At 44.7% G+C, this 19000-nt stretch overlaps 1 protein-coding gene across 2 annotated transcripts; it reads right to left on the bottom strand.

The window, feature by feature from the left end:
* Positions 1–1271: 1271 nt before the first annotated feature.
* On the bottom strand, positions 1272–4256 carry LOC109768572 (small ribosomal subunit protein uS11y). 2 transcript variants are annotated; one of them, XM_020327307.4, is made up of 6 exons: positions 4040–4225; positions 3816–3938; positions 3678–3723; positions 2101–2186; positions 1875–2004; positions 1272–1531 (listed from the first exon to the last, which is right to left on the bottom strand). In XM_020327307.4, the coding sequence occupies exons 1-6, from the start codon at positions 4040–4042 to the stop codon at positions 1464–1466; spliced, it is 456 nt and encodes a 151-aa protein (XP_020182896.1). In that variant the 5' UTR covers positions 4043–4225; the 3' UTR covers positions 1272–1463. The 2 variants fall into 2 exon arrangements, with proteins under 2 accessions (XP_020182896.1, XP_040255022.1); XM_040399088.3 differs by having other exon boundaries at positions 3678–3938; positions 4040–4256.
* Positions 4257–19000: the final 14744 nt, after the last annotated feature.

Genomic DNA, 19000 nt, shown 5'->3' on the forward strand with positions numbered 1-19000 from the left:
TGAGAATATTAGACCATTTAAAGCACTTTGGTCGGGGACACATCCACTTAAAGCAGATAATCGAGTGGTTGCTTCATTGTCGGGATACCCAGGAAGAAGACTATATGATCACGATATGAAAAATAATACATATGAGAAATCAAAACACCATTAGCTCTCTAACGTTGGCTACGAACATCATGTGAGAATAGAGATGGAGCCAGGTGAACACTTATTCCACACAAGAGAACCTCCACCGTCAAGACAATGTCGCTGAGACACAAAGCTAACATAGAAAGACTTGATCCACTCTGAAAGCAAAGATTTGAGTTGTCCCCACTTGCTTAGCACACAGAATCTTGAATAAGCAAGAGAAAATTTTCTCTAGCAAGATATAGGTCGAGCAGAGATCCTAGCCAGACACGGACGAAGCTAGATCAATAGTTCTGGTGGCAACTCTACTCGGCCGGGTTCATTTGTTACAAACGAATTCAATTTTTAATCAATCTAGTGAAAAATTTGCCAAATTCATTAGGCTCAACTGACCCCACTGCTTATGAAGGTTGCTCCGTCCAGCAGAGACTAATCTGAATCTGTCGAGTATAGGGACGAACCAATTGTCCTATGGTGTCAGCTCTACTGAGCTGGGTTCATTTGTTACAAATGAATAGTATTGTTTACAGGTTTAGTGAAGAGATTGTTCAGTTCATTGTATTCAACTAACCTTACTGCATATGGCACCTCCGTCACCGTTAGAGATGAGAATAATATCTTGAGTAAAATTTGTTTCAAACCTTGGAAGTTGGGTCATCTATTTTGAAACAGAGGGAGTAAAAATCAGCACCCTACGAATGGATGATAGTTCAATAACTTTGTCAGACTTCCCCTCATGCAAGTAACATCCCATAAGGCCATAATAGTCAGGCACGGGTCACTAACCAGCGAGAACACGCCAAACTGCACGATCAAAAGGACAACTGTGGAGCAAGGAGACGAACAGCGGTCGTTGGTGAAGATAAATTAGGGTTGAAGAGGGCTAAGGATGTCACTGACGCGGTCGAGTGATTCCCGTGGGTACTGCCATGGCCCATGGGAGCTAATTGCATGCATCGAAGTAGACTATCTTATGGGCCGCCCATTTAGCAAAGCAACTCAACAAGCCCACAATCAAAATGAGCTAGCAAGCGAACTGCAGGTTAGTTGACGCAGAAGCTACAACAGTGTGTCAATTTTAGACACATGAAACAAGCAACAACAAGACGCAAAAGTAAAAATCCATAGCAAAGAAAGGGTTATAATAGATGGCAACCACTTGATTCAAAAGAGGGGAAAGGGTCATTTTCTAAACATGCAACACAATATCTCTCAAAATCTATAAATCCACAAGATCTGACTTAACATCATAAACGGAGTAGTACAGAACAAGTTGCAAGACACAGGATATCGATAGCTTGGTATTGTTCCATCCTTGAACGAGCATGGAATTACAGCCTCCTTCCTCTTCTACCACCCTTCCGGCGGGTGCTGTCAGTGGGGACCGGGGTAACATCCTCTGCTCAACGCAAAAAAACACATCATGGATTAATCCGCTGTATGATATCATAAACTAAACTGGAAAATGTAAAAGGTTGAAATCACGATAACTGGCATCCAAGGCAAAACTAAATCAACATTGATCATAACATAAACATAGTATGAACAGGAAGGACAAGCAAAACATAAGTACATATAAAAACCAAGCCAGCATGTGACCAGACAAATTCAAGAACTATTGACTACCAGACAAAATTAAGACAAGCCTTGCAAATGCAATGAATGGCAGAATAGTTTTTTCCCAGAAGCTAATGAGATGAAATGGCACAGACACAGCATACACAAGGGCATCACAAGCTTACCAATGCGTCCAATCTTCATGCCAGAACGTGCAAGAGCTCTAAGCGCAGCTTGAGCACCAGGACCTGGAGTTTTTGTCTTGTTTCCACCAGTAGCACGGAGCTTAATGTGCAGAGCAGTAATTCCAAGCTCCTAAACAGGGGGGGAGGATCACCATATGTATCAGTGGATTCATCAAATTTGGCTACCACCATACTTGATCATGCAACAAATCAACTTTTTTGGTACCTTACATCTTACAGCAACATCCTGAGATGCAAGCATAGCTGCATAAGGGGATGATTCATCACGATCAGCTTTGACCTTCATGCCACCTGAAAATGCAATTCTTTAGTACATCACAAATTTGTAAGACGTAAAAAAGAAACTGATAGATGTTGAGCATCACAGAAGAACCGACAGTCAATCACTGTTTAGTGCCATGGCAGATGCAAGTTATAGCTAAACAGGTATAATAGCCAAGAATAACCATTCAAGCCTTGGTGAACTGAGTTCACTTCTTCAACCACCAAATAGGAGACCACACATAGAATATTCTACTACTAATATGTTATATTCAAAAAGACTTCTGAAATGTTCTGAAGATATTGTACAGCCAATATCTAAAATCTTCAAATGTAACTCAGAAGTACTAACAAACAAAAGCATGTTCTTCCAACATTTAGGCGTCCCCATTTTAATTGACAAAGAGTTGCAAGGGTGTAGAAGTCAGCAGAAGCAAGACAGAGAACATCTGCTTCATACCGACCATACATCACAAGAAACTGAATGGCAAGATGAGTACACCTATAAATCAAATTGGAAGTTGAGTTCCAGAGAAAAACTCTCTAGAGCCTCATATGAATCTTGCACAGCAATGACTCGACACGCTCCCACAGAACAAAAGGGAGGCAATCTTAAGGGCGGTGCTTACAAAAGGTTGATAGGATCAAAAATGAAACTCAATAGGGAAGACAGCATCATGATCAGAAGAGGAGGTTCATAAGAAGTAAGCAAGACAAATATTGCTCAACAATCTCGCTCAAGTTTAACCTAGGATAACCTCACATATGAACCAACAATTTTCACATAAATAGAAAACGCCCAGATCCCAAACTGGATAGTCAAATAGTGAACGGATAAGGAGATTTGGCTCACATACCCTATTGAGTTTCTGCATGAATCAATTCCATTAAATAAAAAGGTGGGCATTACGTCATACTGACAAACAAAATACCAATACTACCTACCAAACAAGAATGTTGGTTCAGTGAAATGTTTTTTCAAAGAACCAACCATCGTGCTGATTTTTTACATACAACTACAGGAGTGCCAATATGCACTTGGTTCGGTGAAATATAGTCACATCAAGCATGTTCACTTCCAGAATTTAGGCAGCTCCATCTAATGTTGCAAAGAGTTGCAGGAGTGAAGAACACAGCATGAGCAGTGCATAAAGCAGCTGCTGCCTGCTGGCTACATACACTACAAGAAACCCAATGAAATGATGTAAACAGCTAGAACTAAAACAGGAAGAGAAGAAGTTCCAGAGAAAAACTCGCCGGATCCTCGTTTTCAATCTTGCATGGCTATGACTCGACACGCTCCCACGGATAAAAAGGGAGGGGATCTTAAGGGCCGTGCTTACAAAGCAATCTAAAAACCTCCAAGGTGATACCAAATCATGAAACTTGACTATATGCTGTTCCAAACGAACATATCTCTATCAGTACGAGACGATGCTTATTAGAAACAAACCACCATCATTTATACATCAGCCACCACGCCTTGCTCGTAAAGGGGAGTATAAGAAGAGATGTGATTACCGGTGATGCGGACGAGCGTCTCCCTCCCGGACAGATCCGTGACATGCTGCGACAGCGAAGCCAGATGTGGCAAGAGTTTCAGGTCCGCGGTGTAAACAGAAAAGCAGCAAGAAAGGCGGCGTGTCCTTGGGATCTTACGATGAAGGTGTCGTTGAAGGAGGCGAAGATGTGCGCGACGCCGAAGACGTGCTCCCCCTCGCGGACGGCGGGGCCGAGCGTCACGTTCTCCTCCTTGGGCTCGCGGGTCTTCTTCCTCCCTGACTGCACGAACAGACACAGCACCGGACGATGCCCAGATGGATAAGCACAAGAACCAAGTCTACAGCGAGTTGACGGGGAAGGAACGAGCGACAAGGCGTTACCATGGCGGCGGCGGCGGCGGCGAGAGGAGGAGGAGGCTAGGGTTTGGAGTGGACGAGAAGATGAGCTGCGGTGGGGAAGTGCAGGAGTGGGCAAAGATAAAGCCTCCCGAGAGTGGGCCGTGCCCGGGTTTGGATGCGTGGGTCGCCTGGTTATACGGGCTGCATTTTGCGCTGAGCTCTCTGGACCATACTGGGCTTGCATGACTCAGTATTGGGCTAAGGGTGCGTTTTTGTGTGTACCGCAACCCGGGTGTCCACTCATCATGTGACCAGACGTTTCTTTTTTTAGGGTTAAAGCACAGCTTTATTACGGTAACGAGTTAGGCAAGTCGCCTAAAACAAACCAACATATAGCTTTATTAAGGCGATGAGGGTTTACCTACTCCGCCGGCCCAGGCCGACATTTGCTTACCGGTGCCCTCCCCGGACGGTTTCTCAAGGCGCAGTCCCTAGGGTTTCCTAGCCCCGGTATTTGCTGCGAGAGAACTCAGGGGCAGATTGCATCGGTTCTTTGGCCCTGTTCGTCATGGGAGATGCCATGGAGGCCCCAAGTGGTGGCAGAAACTCATCTCGATGGGGAAGGAGCAGAGGATGTGGAGGTACGACAGGCCGGGGCCTTGTCCCGGGTCATGAGCGTGGCGATGGGGAAGGGATTGGACAGAAGGGACGTGATGTTGATTCTGGAGGAGGAATAGCTGGTGGTTCGGTGCCACCATCCCCTCCTGGATATTTGTCACGGTGGGAGAGTAAGGAAACCAAGCACGGAGCCTCGTCGTCCAAGTCAAAGGCTGCTGATATGGAGATCGAGAAGAATTTGGCGGGCTCCGAGCTGGAGCGCCACCGGTCATCATGAATATCATGTTGGGTAACGTAGCAGAAATTCAAAATTTTTTACGCATCACCAAGATCAATCTATGGAGTTTACTAGCAACGAGAGGGAAGGAGTGCATCTACATACCCTTGTAGATCGCGAGCGGAAGCGTTCAAGAGAACGGGGTTGATGGAGTCGTACTCGTCGTGATCCAAATCACCGATGATCCTAGCGCCGAACGGACGGCACCTCCGCGTTCAACACACGTACGGAGCAGCGACGTCTCCTCCTTCTTGATCCAGCAAGGGGGAAGGAGAGGTTGATGGAGATCCAGCAGCACGACGGCGTGGTGGTGGAAGTAGCAGGATTCCAACAGGGCTTCGCCAAGCGCTGCGGGAGGAGGGAGGTGTGTCACGGGAGGGAGAGGGAGGCGCCAGGGCTTGGATTGCTGCTGCCCTCCCTCCCCCCCACTATATATAGGGCCAAGGGAGAGGGGGGGCGCAGCCTTGGCCCTTCCTCCAAGGAAGGGTGCGGCCAGGGAGGAGTCCTTCCTCCCCAAGGCACCTCGGAGGTGTCTTCCCCCTTTAGGACTCTCCGTTTATCTTATCTCTTGGCGCATGGGCCTCTTGGGGCTAGTTCCCTTGGCCCATATAGGCCAAGGCGCACCCCCCACAGCCCATGTGGCCCCCCCGGGGCTGGTGGACCCCTTGGTGGACCCCCCGGACCCCTTTCGGCACTCCCGGTACAATACCGATAAAGTGCGAAACTTTTCCGGCGACCAAAATAAGACTTCCCATATATAAATCTTTACCTCCGGACCATTCCAGAACTCCTCGTGACGTCCGGGATCTCATCCGGGACTCCGAACAACTTTCGGGTTACCGCATACTAATATCTCTACAACCCTAGCGTCACCGAACCTTAAGTGTGTAGACCCTGCGGGTTCGGGAGACAGGCAGACATGACCGAGACGACTCTCCGGTCAATAACCAACAGCGGGATCTGGATACCCATGTTGGCTCCCACATGCTCCGCGATGATCTCATCGGATGAACCACGATGTCGAGGATTCAATCAATCCCGTATACAATTCCCTTTGTCTATCGGTATGTTACTTTCCCGAGATTCGATCGTCGGTATCCTATACCTTGTTCAATCTCGTTACCGACAAGTCTCTTTACTCGTTCCATAACTCACATCATCCCGTGATCAACTCCTTGATCAAACAGTGCACATTATGATGATGTCCTACCGAGTGGGCCCAGAGATACCTCTCCGTTTACACGGAGTGACAAATCCTAGTCTCGATTCGTGCCAACCCAACAGACACTTTCGGAGATACCTGTAGTGCACCTTTATAGCCACCCAGTTACGTTGTGACGTTTGGTACACCCAAAGTATTCCTACGGTATCCGGGAGTTGCACAATCTCATGGTCTAAGGAAACGATACTTGACATTAGAAAACCTCTGAGCAAACGAACTACACGATCTTGTGCTAGGCTTAGGATTGGGTCTTGTCCATCACATCATTCTCCTAATGATGTGATCCCGTTATCAACGACATCCAATGTCCATGGTCAGGAAACCGTAACCATCTATTGATCAACGAGCTAGTCAACTAGAGGCTTACTAGGGACATGGTGTTGTCTATGTATCCACACATGTATCTGAGTTTCCTATCAATACAATTCTAGCATGGATAATAAACGATTATCATGAACAAGGAAATATAATAATAACCTATTTATTATTGCCTCTGGGGCATATTTCCAACAGTCTCCCACTTGCACTAGAGTCAATAATCTAGTTCACATCGCCATGTGATTAACACTCATAGGTCACATCACCATGTGACCAACATCAAAGAGTTCACTAGAGTCAACAATCTAGTTCACATCACTATGTGATTAACACTCAATGTGTTCTGGTTTGATCATGTTATGCTTGTGAGAGAGGTTATTAGTCAACGGGTCTGAACCTTTCAGATCCGTGTGTGCTTTACGAATATCTATGTCATCTTGTGGATGCTACCACGCGCTACTTGGAGCCATTTCAAATAACTGCTCTACTATACGAATCCGGTTTACTACTCAGAGTCATCCGGATTAGTGTCAAAGTTCGCATCGACGTAACCCTTTACGACGAACTCCTTTTCACCTCCATAATCGAGAAAATTCCTTAGTCCACTAGATACTAAGGATAAGTTCGACCGTTGTCATGTGATCCATTCCTGGATCACTATTGTACCCCTTGACCAACTCATGGCAAGGCACACTTCATGTGCGGTACACAGCATAGCATACTGTAGAGCCTACGTCTAAAGCATAGGGGACGACCTTCGTCCTTTCTCTCTCTTCTGTTGTGGTTAGGTCTTGACTCTTACTCAACACTCACACCTTGTAAAACAGCCAAGAACTCCTTCTTTGCTGATCTATTTTGAACTCTTTCAAAATCATGTCAAGGTGTGCGTTCTTTGAAAGTATCATCAGGCGTCTTGATCTATCTCTATAGATCTTGATGCCCAATATGTAAGCAGCTTTATTCAGGTCTTCCTTTGAAAAACTCCTTTCAAACAACCCTTTATGCTTTCCAGAAATTTTACATCATTTCGGATCAACAATATGTCATTCACATATACTTATCAGAAATGTTGTAGCGCTCCCACTCACTTTATTGTAAATACAAGTTCCTAACAAACTTTGTATAAACCCAAAAACTTTGATCGCTCCATCAAAGCTTATATTCTGACTCCGAGATGCTTGCTCTAGTCCATGGAAGGATCGCTGGAGCTAGCATACCTTTTAGCATCCTTAGGATCGACAAAAACTTTCTGATTGTATCACATACAACCTTTCCTTACGAAAACTGGTAAGGAAACTTGTTTTTACATCCATCTGCCAGATTTCATAAATGCAGCTAATGCTAACATGATTCCGACGGACTTAAGCATCGCTACGGATGAGAAAATCTCATCGTAGTCAACTCCTTGAACTTGTGGAAATACTCTTTGCCACAAGTCAAGCTTCATAGATGGTAACATTACCGTCCACGTCCGTCTTCTTCTCAAAGATCCATTTATCTCGGATTTCATGGCTTCTAACCATTTGTCGGAATATGGGCCCACCATCGCTTCTCCATAGCTCGTAGGTTCATTGTTGTCTAGCAACATGACTTCCAAGACAGGATTACGTACCACTCTGAAGTAGTACGCATCCTTATCGACCTACGAGGTTTGGTAGTGACTTGATCCGAAGTTTCATGATCACTATCATAAGCTTCCACTTCAATTGGTGTAGGTGCCACAGGAACAACTTCCTGTGCCCTGCTACACCCTAGTTGAAGTGACGGTTCAATAACCTTATCAAGTCTCCACCATCCTCCCACTCAATTCTTTTGAGAGAAACTTCGAGAAAGGACTCGTTTCTAGAAGCAATTACTTTTGCTTCCAGATCTGAAATAGGAGGTATACCCAACTGTTTTGGGTTTTCTATGAAGATGCATTTATCCGCTTTGGGTTCGAGCTTATCAGCCTGAAACTTTTTCACATAAGCATCGCAACCCCAAACTTTTAAGAAACGACAACTTAGGTTTCTCTAAACAGTGTCGTCTCAACGGAATTGCGTGGTGCCCCTTTTAAAGTGAATGCGGTTGTCTCTAATGCTAAACCCATAAACGATAGTGGTAATTCGATAAGAAACATCATGGTATGCACCATATCCAATAGGGTGCTGCTATGATGTCCGGACACACCATCGTACTATGGTGTTCCAGGCGGTATTAATTATGAAACACTTTCCACAATGTCTCAATTGTGTGCCAAACTCGTAACTTAGATACTCATCTCTATGATCATATCACAGACATTTTATCCTTTTGTCACGACGATCTTCAACTTCACTCTGAAATTACTTGAACCTTTCAATAATTCAGACTTGTGTTTCATCAAGTAAATACACTCAGCATCTACTCAAATCATCTGTGAAGTAAGAACATAACGATATCTACTGCATGCCTCAGCACTCATTAGACTGCATACATCAAAATGTATTACTTCCAATAAGTTGCTCTCTTGTTCCATCTTACTGAAAACGAGGACTTTCAGTCATCTTGCCCATGTGGTATGATTTTCATGTCTCAAGTGATTCAAAATCAAGTGAGTCCAAACGATCCATCTGCATGGAGTTTCTTCATGCATATATACCAATAGACATGGTTCGCATGTCTCAATCTTTTCAAAAACGAGTGAGTCCAAAGATCCATCTACATGGAGCTTCTTCATGCGTTCTATACCAATATGACTCAAATGGCAGTGCCACAAGTATGTGGAACTATCATTACTATCTTATATCTTTTGGCACGAACATGTGTATCACTACGATCGAGATTCATTTTAGGTGCAAGACCATTGAAGGTATTATTCAAATAAACAGAGTAACCATTATTCTCCTTAAATGAATAACCGTATTGCGATAAACATAATCCAATCATGCTTAACGCAAACACCAAATCTCGATGGTAGAGGGAGCATGCGATGCTTGATCACATCAACCTTGGAAACACTTCCAACACATATCGTCATCTCACCTTTAGCTAGTCTCCGTTTATTCCGCAGCTTTTATTTCGAGTTACTAACACTTAGCAACCGAACCGGTATCTAATACCCTGGTGCTGCTAGGAGTACTAGTAAAGTACACATTCATATAATGTATATCCAATACACTTCTGTCGACCTTGCCTGCCTTCTCATCTACCAAGTATCTAGGGTAGTACAGCTTCAGTGACCGTTCCCCTCATTACAGGAGCACTTAGTCTCGGGTTTGGGTTCAACCTTGGGATTCTTCACTAGAGCAGCAAATGATTTGCTGTTTCATGAAGTATCCCTTTTGCCCTTGCCCTTCTAGGAACTAGTGGTTTCACTAACCATCAACAATTGATGCTCCTTCTTGATTTCTACTTTCGCGGTGTCAAACATCACGAGTTGCTCAAGGATCATCATCTATCCTTGATATGTTATAGTTCATCACGAAGCTCTAATAGCTTGGTGGCAGTGACTATGGAGAACCATCACTATCTCATCTGGAAGATTAACTCCCACTCGATTCAAGTGATTGTAGTACTCAGACAATCTGAGCACATGCTCAACGATTGAGCTTTTCTCCCTTAGTTTGCAGGCTTAAGAAACTTGTCAGAGGTCTCATACCTCTTGACGTGGGCACTAGTCTGAAATCCCAATTTCAGTCTTCGGAACATCTCATATGTTTTGCGACGTTTCAAAAACATCTTTGGTGCCACAATTCTAAACCGTTAGCATTACGCACTGAACTATCACGTAGTCATCAAAACGTGTATGCCAGATGTTTCGCAACATCTACAGACGACGCTGAGGTTCAGCACACCGAGCGGTGCATTAAGGACATAAGCCTTCTGTGCAGCAATGAGGACAATCCTCAGTTTACGGACCCAGTCCGCATAATTGCTACTACCAACTTTCAACTAAATTTTCTCTAGGAACATATCTTAAACAGTAGAACTAAAGCGTATGACATAATTTGTAAAGACCTTTTGACTATGTTCATGATAATTGAGTTCATCTGATTAATGAACTCCCACTCAGATAGACATCCCTCTAGTCATCTAAGTGATACATGATCCGAGTCAAACTAGGCCGTGTCCGATCATCACGTGAGACGGACTAGTCATCATCGGTGAACATCTCCATGTTGATCGTATCTACTATACGACTCATGTTCGACCTTTCGGTCTCTTGTGTTCCGAGGCCATGTCTGTACATGCTAGGCTCGTCAAGTCAACCTAAGTGTTTCGCATGTGTTCCGAGGCCATGTCTGTACATGCTAGGCTCGTCAACACCCGTTGTATTCGAACGTTAGAATCTATCACACCCGATCATCACGTGGTGCTTCGAAACAACGAACCTTCGCAACGGTGCACAGTTAGGGGGAACACGTCTCTTGAAATTTTAGTGAGGGATCATCTTATTTAAGCTACCGTCGTTCTAAGCAAATAAGATGCATAACATGATAAACATCACATGCAATCAAATAGTGACATGATATGGCCAATATCATTTTGCTCCTTTGATCTCCATCTTCGGGGCACCATGATCATCTTTGTCACCGGCATGACACCATGATCTCCATCATTGTGTCTTCATGAAGTTGTCACCCCAACGATTACTTCTACTTCTATGGCTAACGCGCTTAGCAATAAAGTAAAGTAATTTACATGGCGTTATTCAATGACACGCAGGTCATACAAAAAATAAAGACAACTCCTATGGCTCCTGCCGGTTGTCATACTCATCGACATGCAAGTCGTGATTCCTATTACAAGAATATGATCAATCTCATACATCACATATATCATTCATCACATCTTCTGGCCATATCACATCACATAGCACATGCTGCAAAAACAAGTTAGACGTCCTCTAATTGTTGTTTGCAAGTTTTTACGTGGCTTGTATAGGTTTCTAGCAAGAACGTTTCTTACCTACGTAAAACCACAACATGATATGCCAATTTCTATTTACCCTTCATAAGGACCCTTTTCATCGAATCCGTTCCGACTAAAGTGGGAGAGACAGACACCCGCTAGCCACCTTATGCAACTAGTGCATGTCAGTCGGTAGAACCTGTCTCACGTAAGCGTACGTGTAAGGTCGGTCCGGGCCGCTTCATCCCACAATGCCGCCGAAACAAGATAAGACTAGTAGCGGCAAGAAGAATTGGCAACATCTACGCCCACAACTGCTTTGTGTTCTACTCGTGCATAGAAACTACGGATAGACCTAGCTCATGATGCCACTGTTGGGTAACGTAGCAGAAATTCAAAATTTTCTACGCATCACCAAGATCAATCTATGGAGTTTACTAGCAACGAGAGGGAAGGAGTGCATCTACATACCCTTGTAGATCGCGAGCGGAAGCGTTCAAGAGAACGGGGTTGATGGAGTCGTACTCGTCGTGATCCAAATCACCGATGATCCTAGCGCCGAACGGACGGCACCTCCGCGTTCAACACACGTACGGAGCAGCGACGTCTCCTCCTTCTTGATCCAGCAAGGGGGGAGGAGAGGTTGGTGGAGATCCAGCAGCACGACGGCGTGGTGGTGGAAGTAGCGGGATTCCAACAGGGCTTCGCCAAGCGCTGCGGGAGGAGGGAGGTGTGTCACGGGAGGGAGAGGGAGGCGCCAGGGCTTGGATTGCTGTTGCCCTCCCTTCCCCCCACTATATATAGGGCCAAGGGAGAGGGGGGGCAGCCTTGGCCCTTCCTCCAAGGAAGGGTGCGGCCAGGGAGGAGTCCTTCCTCCCCAAGGCACCTCGGAGGTGCCTCCCCCCTTTAGGACTCTCCGTTTATCTTATCTCTTGGCGCATGGGCCTCTTGGGGCTGGTTCCCTTGGCCCATATAGGCCAAGGCGCACCCCCCACAGCCCATGTGCCCCCCCCGGGGCTGGTGGACCCCTTGGTGGACCCCCGGACCCCTTTCGGCACTCCCGGTACAATACCGATAAAGTGCGAAACTTTTTCGGCGACCAAAATAAGACTTCCCATATATAAATCTTTACCTCCGGACCATTCCGGAACTCCTCGTGACGTCCGGGATCTCATCCGGGACTCCGAACAACTTTCGGGTTACCGCATACTAATATCTCTACAACCCTAGCGTCACCGAACCTTAAGTGTGTAGACCCTGCGGGTTCGGGAGACAGGCAGACATGACCGAGACGACTCTCCGGTCAATAACCAACAGCGGGATCTGGATACCCATGTTGGCTCCCACATGCTCCGCGATGATCTCATCGGATGAACCACGATGTCGAGGATTCAATCAATCCCGTATACAATTCCCTTTGTCTATCGGTATGTTACTTTCCCGAGATTCGATCGTCGGTATCCTATACCTTGTTCAATCTCGTTACCGGCAAGTCTCTTTACTCGTTCCATAACTCACATCATCCCGTGATCAACTCCTTGATCAAACAGTGCACATTATGATGATGTCCTACCGAGTGGGCCCAGAGATACCTCTCCGTTTACACGGAGTGACAAATCCTAGTCTCGATTCGTGCCAACCCAACAGACACTTTCGGAGATACCTGTAGTGCACCTTTATAGCCACCCAGTTACGTTGTGACGTTTGGTACACCCAAAGTATTCCTACGGTATCCGGGAGTTGCACAATCTCATGGTCTAAGGAAACGATACTTGACATTAGAAAACCTCTGAGCAAACGAACTACACGATCTTGTGCTAGGCTTAGGATTGGGTCTTGTCCATCACATCATTCTCCTAATGATGTGATCCCGTTATCAACGACATCCAATGTCCATGGTCAGGAAACCGTAACCATCTATTGATCAACGAGCTAGTCAACTAGAGGCTTACTAGGGACATGGTGTTGTCTATGTATCCACACATGTATCTGAGTTTCCTATCAATACAATTCTAGCATGGATAATAAACGATTATCATGAACAAGGAAATATAATAATAACCTATTTATTATTGCCTCTAGGGCATATTTCCAACATATCATAAGTGGAACTATTGCGGGATTGGCAACGATTCGACAGTTCGAGAGCTACGCACGCTAGTGCAACGATTTGCCCCCTTCGTGCTCTGTGTGCAAGAAACTCGAGTTGGAGGGACTCATGCTAGGAATCTAGCCTTTTCTTTTAGCTTTAGTAGAAGCTATACAGTGGGTAGTAATGGTAGAAGTGGAGGTCTTGCTATGTACAGGGATGATGATTTGTCCCTTGAGTTCGTCACAGAACTCTCACGAGATGAGCACATTGGTCACACAAGTCTCAAAATGTGGAGTTGCTTTATGAGCGAATGTGTCACTTCCCTGTTGCGAGCCGTTACGGGGCCGACGTGGCTTGCTGACTCAGCGTATGGCCCACTGTCAGGATAATTGTGAAGGTTTTTTTTTGCAAATTGTGCATCCCCTCCCTGGTCAAAATCCACAATTCAGCTCTCTCTCGATCTCACCTTCGCCTCTCTCCAGATCTGCCACAGCCGTCGCCGTTGTCGTCACCTCGCTCGAGATGGACCAGTATGAGGGAGAGAGCTGGCGGCCGGAGAACAGGGAGGGTAGTATCTTCTTCCCGGCGGAGGGCTGGAGGCGCGGCGAGCCGGAGTTGCGGCCTGAGGTCGGTCGCTGTGTGCTGAGGCGCACGGCTGGGATGTACCGGCTGGAGGAGAAGCTACGCGGTCGTGCCCTGGTGGGTACAGTGGAAGGGAACCGGCCTCCCGTGTCGCCGGCACAGGTGGTTGCTGCTTTGGAGGCGCAATGTGGCGTCCGCCGCGACGACGTCATGGTTGAGGTATGTTCGCCTCCGGTGGATTTTCTTGTACGGTTTCGGTCCGGCGACGACTGCACTCGCGTGCTCATCTACCACTCCCGCAAGCTTACGGTCGGCGGCGAGACAATCCAGTTTTGCCGGTGGCATCGTGGGATGGGTGGCGAGGAGTCGTCTATGAAGTTTTTGACAAGGTTGAGCTTTGATGGGCTCCCGCAAGAGGCTTGGGAGGTCGAGTTCGTTACCAACCTTGTTAACAGTCTCGGCGGCGATCTCGTTAAGATGTTGAAGCCCACTGATCGGTGCTTCGTCGTTGTTGAAGCATGGATGAAGAACCCAAACAAATTTCCTAAATTATATGAAGTGGAGCTGCCAGAGCCTGAATTACGACAAGATTACCCAACCTCTGACTCTGACGTGCCAATTTCACCGCCTACTATATAGTCGTCTGAAAGATGAGAAGCCAACAGTTGTTCATTTTCTGAAGATCCATGTTCTGAAAGTTATAGATCACAGCCCTATCTTAACAGAGTTGCCGCCTGCTTATGACTATGACGAAGAATCGAACAGTGCTCGGTGTCACACTTTCACATGTCATCCTGGTACAATAGATGGTGCAGAGAGGGCATACATTGGTGGTGGACATGGTTTTGCAGGGCCAGGGTCCGATGGCCGTGCAGGTGCTCTGTTCAGGATGTAGATGAGACAGAGATGTTGCATCTCTTTTATTCAGCAATGTATAATGTATGTTTGTTGTGTGCCAATGTGAGCATATGTCTGTAAGACTATTGTAAGAGATCTATTTATGATGTGTGACTGATGTGAGGATGTTGCATGAAATTCAATTGTTGTTGCACTACTAGTATATGCAATTTATTTGACAAGAGATATCTCATTTAACAAAAGTACAGAACAGTACTAAAAGAAAGAGTTCGTTTTGGAACTACACAGAGCAGTACTAAAATTCCTCAGTACTAAAAGAACAAATTCATCCAAAAGGATTAGTTGTGCCAAAAGTAACTACACATGACAGTACTAAAAGAACAAGTTCATTTTGGAACTACATCAAGTTCATTTTGAAACTACTACATTACTGAATTACAGCATGATCTCAGTCTTGTGGTGCTGATTGTGTATTGTTGATCTCCTCTTCATATGTTGGTCCTGTTCTACCTCTTCTTCCTCCCCTTCCTCCCCTTCTTCCTCTTGTAGGTGCACCTCCTCCTCTCTGTCCAAACAGAAGATACTGAAATCCTCCAACACCTGCTGCATTGTTGCTTGTGCCAGCTGTGTTTGCATTCCTGTTAATTGCACTAGCTGCAGCTCTAGCTTCTCTTCTTCTTCCTGACCTGTCCCTTGCTTGAGCTCTCAAAACCTGTGCTGTGACTGTTGATGTCCTTGGTGGTGGAACGTTAGCTCTATATTGTGCAACAAAAGCTGATTCACTAGGGAATGGCTTTATTTCTTCAATGACAATTTTTGGCGCCTGCATTTTATGAATGACATAACTCTGTTTTATTGGAAGAACAAAAGAGAACAAGTTACAAGTACTTTATTATAAGAATTTGGTCTTCACCTCATGTGCTAGCTGAGATATCATAGATTCTTTCACATTGCTAGGATCTTTCCTAGGGTCTAGTTGTACATGCTCAATGTGCTGATCAAAACAATACAAAATTAGTTAGTACTGCCTATACAAACTGGAATTATTTGTAAGTATAGCTGCATATTACCTCTAGTATCTCAGGAATATCAGCATATCCATTTTCATCAATCATTGTAGGGACTCTGTTTGGGTTTGGCATGGAGGTTGGAATGCCCACTTGCTCTTCCACAGTTCTTCTTCTCCTTCTCTTTGTTCTTTGTTGTTGTTGCTCCTGTGAGCTGTCCTCTGTTTGGGTTTGTGGTGCTTGTGCTGCTCCTGTTGCTGCTGCTTGTGTTGTTGCTGCTTCTGCCCTTGCAATCTCTTTCAATCTAGGGCATCCTTTCTTGTTATGGCCTGCATTTCCACAATATCCACAATGAATAGTGACCCCATGTTTGGTCAACTTTGTACCATCCTCATTTTCTTCAGGACCTTTTCTTCTTTTTTTGCTTGAGGGCCTGCCAACAACCTTCTCATAAAATGGAGGTTTTACTACTGGGCCATTAACATGCTCCCATTCTGACTTATCTCTAACTGGCTTCACCACAGGACCATAAGCTTGCATGAAAGCATTCAAAGAATAGCTACTACATACCATCTGTTCAGGCTTAATCCTCTCATGCCTACAACAAGCTATTGCATGGTTGCATGGAATGCCAGTTAGCTGCCATCTTCTACAAGTGCAAGCTCTCATGTTTAGCTCTACAATGTAACTAACACCATTGCTAAGAACTTTGAAAGTTGACTTTCCATATTCAGTAGCAAAGCAGTTTGCTGCATAATCTGCATTTTTCTGAACTTTTTGTCTAATCTTTGGGCAAATCTGACCAGTCCACTTCTGTAGAGCATCCTTTTGCATTTTGTTATATCTTGTCCCTATCTTGCAAGCAATGTTCTCCAACATAGACAGGACAGGTAGCTCTCTAGCTTCTAATATCCACCTAATTAGTAGGCAGGTCCATAAACAGAAGTAAGCAGTAGACATTTAATAAGCAATAGTAAAGAGAAGAAGGTAAGATAATTACTTATTGAAAACTTCACAAGAATTGTTTGTAAGTATGTCACATTTGACAAAATCACTGAAGAAAGCTCTGCAATACTCAGATGGCTTCTTTTCATCTAACCAAGCATGTGCTTCAGGACAATCTGCCTTGAACCTGTCCATGTTTTGCTGCCATCTTGTAGTGTTGCTTGACCTTGCACATGCCCACAAGTGATTCTTTACTGTTTCTCCCTTGTGAAGCTGGTTCAGGTTCTGGTAGAGATGTCTGACACAAAATCTATGTTCAGAGTCAGGGAACAATTCTCTGACTGCTCTAATCAAACCCTACATCACAACAAACAACAACTATGTTATGCTAAGACAGAAGATACAGTATTGTAATCACATACATATAAGGAATTTTTTAATTTTCACCACACCTTCTGCTTATCACTCATTATAGAGATAGTTGATGTGTTAATGATGTTTAGGTCATTTTTCAAATTAGTAAGAAACCACTTCCAGCTGGCATGGCACTCCACCTCTACGACAGCCATTGCAATTGGGTAGATGCAGTCATTGGGATCTACTCCAATTGCTGTCAATATCTGTCCACCATATTTGGTCCTTATGTGTGTTCCATCAAGACAAATAATGGGCCTACAACCAAGTAGCCATCCTCTTTTACAAGCATCCAGACATAAGTACAAAGTGCTCAATGTTTCACCCATCCTTTTCAAGAAGAAAGTAGTGCCTGGGTTTGCTCTCCTTAGCTCATGTCCATAGTCCCAAAGCTGTCCATATTGGGCCTCTTCATCTCCTCTTATCTTTTTCAGACATGACAACCTAGGTCTTGCCAACTTAAATCTGTTTGGCTTCATGTTGTACTGTTTCTGAACTTTGTTCTGAAAAGCTGTCAAACTCATCTTTGGGTCATCTCTGAAATCTTCAACAAATTTTCCAGCTAGCAATGGAGCTGTCAACTCTTTCACTTCCCACACCCTCTCACAAGTATGCTCTCCAACATATGTCTTTATCAGCATGCACTCAACTCTGGTATCTTTAACAGCAATCATTCTCCAAGGGCAGCCTTCAACACATTTTGCGTCAATTCTGGTAGCATTGTTCCTTGTCTTCTTTATTTTTACTCTGTTCTTCACTATGTACATGGACAAAGCATTTGTTAATTCTGTAGGGTTTGAAAAGACCATGCCAAGTTTAAATGTTGGGTCTTCCATGTCTGTCAATTTGTTGAAAGCTGGAAAATCAAATTTTGTCCTGTCTTCACTCTATCTGGGAGCTCTAATTTCTCTGTATCAACAACATCTGGATCATCACCATTTGCATCTTCTTTCACAACTTTCCTAGTTGCAGCTATTATGTCATCTACGACAGAAGTGTCAACATTTTCATCAAACAAGGTGTCATCTCCAGCTTCAAAATCATAGTCAGAATTTGCAAAATCTGGATCAATACTTGAGTCTGATGCATAGCCACACTCTTCTTCTGCACTCTCATCACCATAATCTTCTTCTTGCATAGCAGCAAAATCTTCTTCTTGCATAGCAGCAAAATGTTCTTCTTCCATAGCAGGAAAATCTTCTTCTTCCATAGCAGCAAAATCTTCTTTTTGCACACCAGCTAATTCTTCTCCTCTAACAGCAGCAAATTCTTCTTCTTGCTGTACAACCTGAGGAAACATATTCTCCTTCCCTTTCTTTTCCATGTAAAATTATTCTTTCACAAAATTAGCACTCAAGTTCCTCCTAGCAGGTATGGATCTGTTGTTGTTGCACAAATCTTGATATCCACCTGACATCATATTGAACATTTGCTCACTGAATGCAGGCATCAATTTGCTAGCTGGTATGTCCTCTGACTCAATATCTTTCTTGCAAGGACTTATCACTCTAGGTAGCTCAACTGGTTGCAGAAGAACATCATCCCAAAGTTGTTTGTCCAGAACATTATCATGATCAACATAAACATGCAAATTGTGGCCACCTCTCGCACAAGCTGAATCTGCCATAGATTTTGCATGCATTTCTAAGTTCATCTCCCTCAAACCATCTACTACTGTTTTGCCTGGATCCAACCAGTACACTGGAAATCCCATGGATGGCAAAGCATATCCTAGTTGCTTGATCATCCAATCCACCAGAGCACAGCAGAATGTACCCTTGTCACAGCCATCAAAAAC

Source organism: Aegilops tauschii, chromosome 2 (assembly GCF_002575655.3).
Source record: "Aegilops tauschii subsp. strangulata cultivar AL8/78 chromosome 2, Aet v6.0, whole genome shotgun sequence".
Taxonomy (NCBI): domain Eukaryota; kingdom Viridiplantae; phylum Streptophyta; class Magnoliopsida; order Poales; family Poaceae; genus Aegilops; species Aegilops tauschii.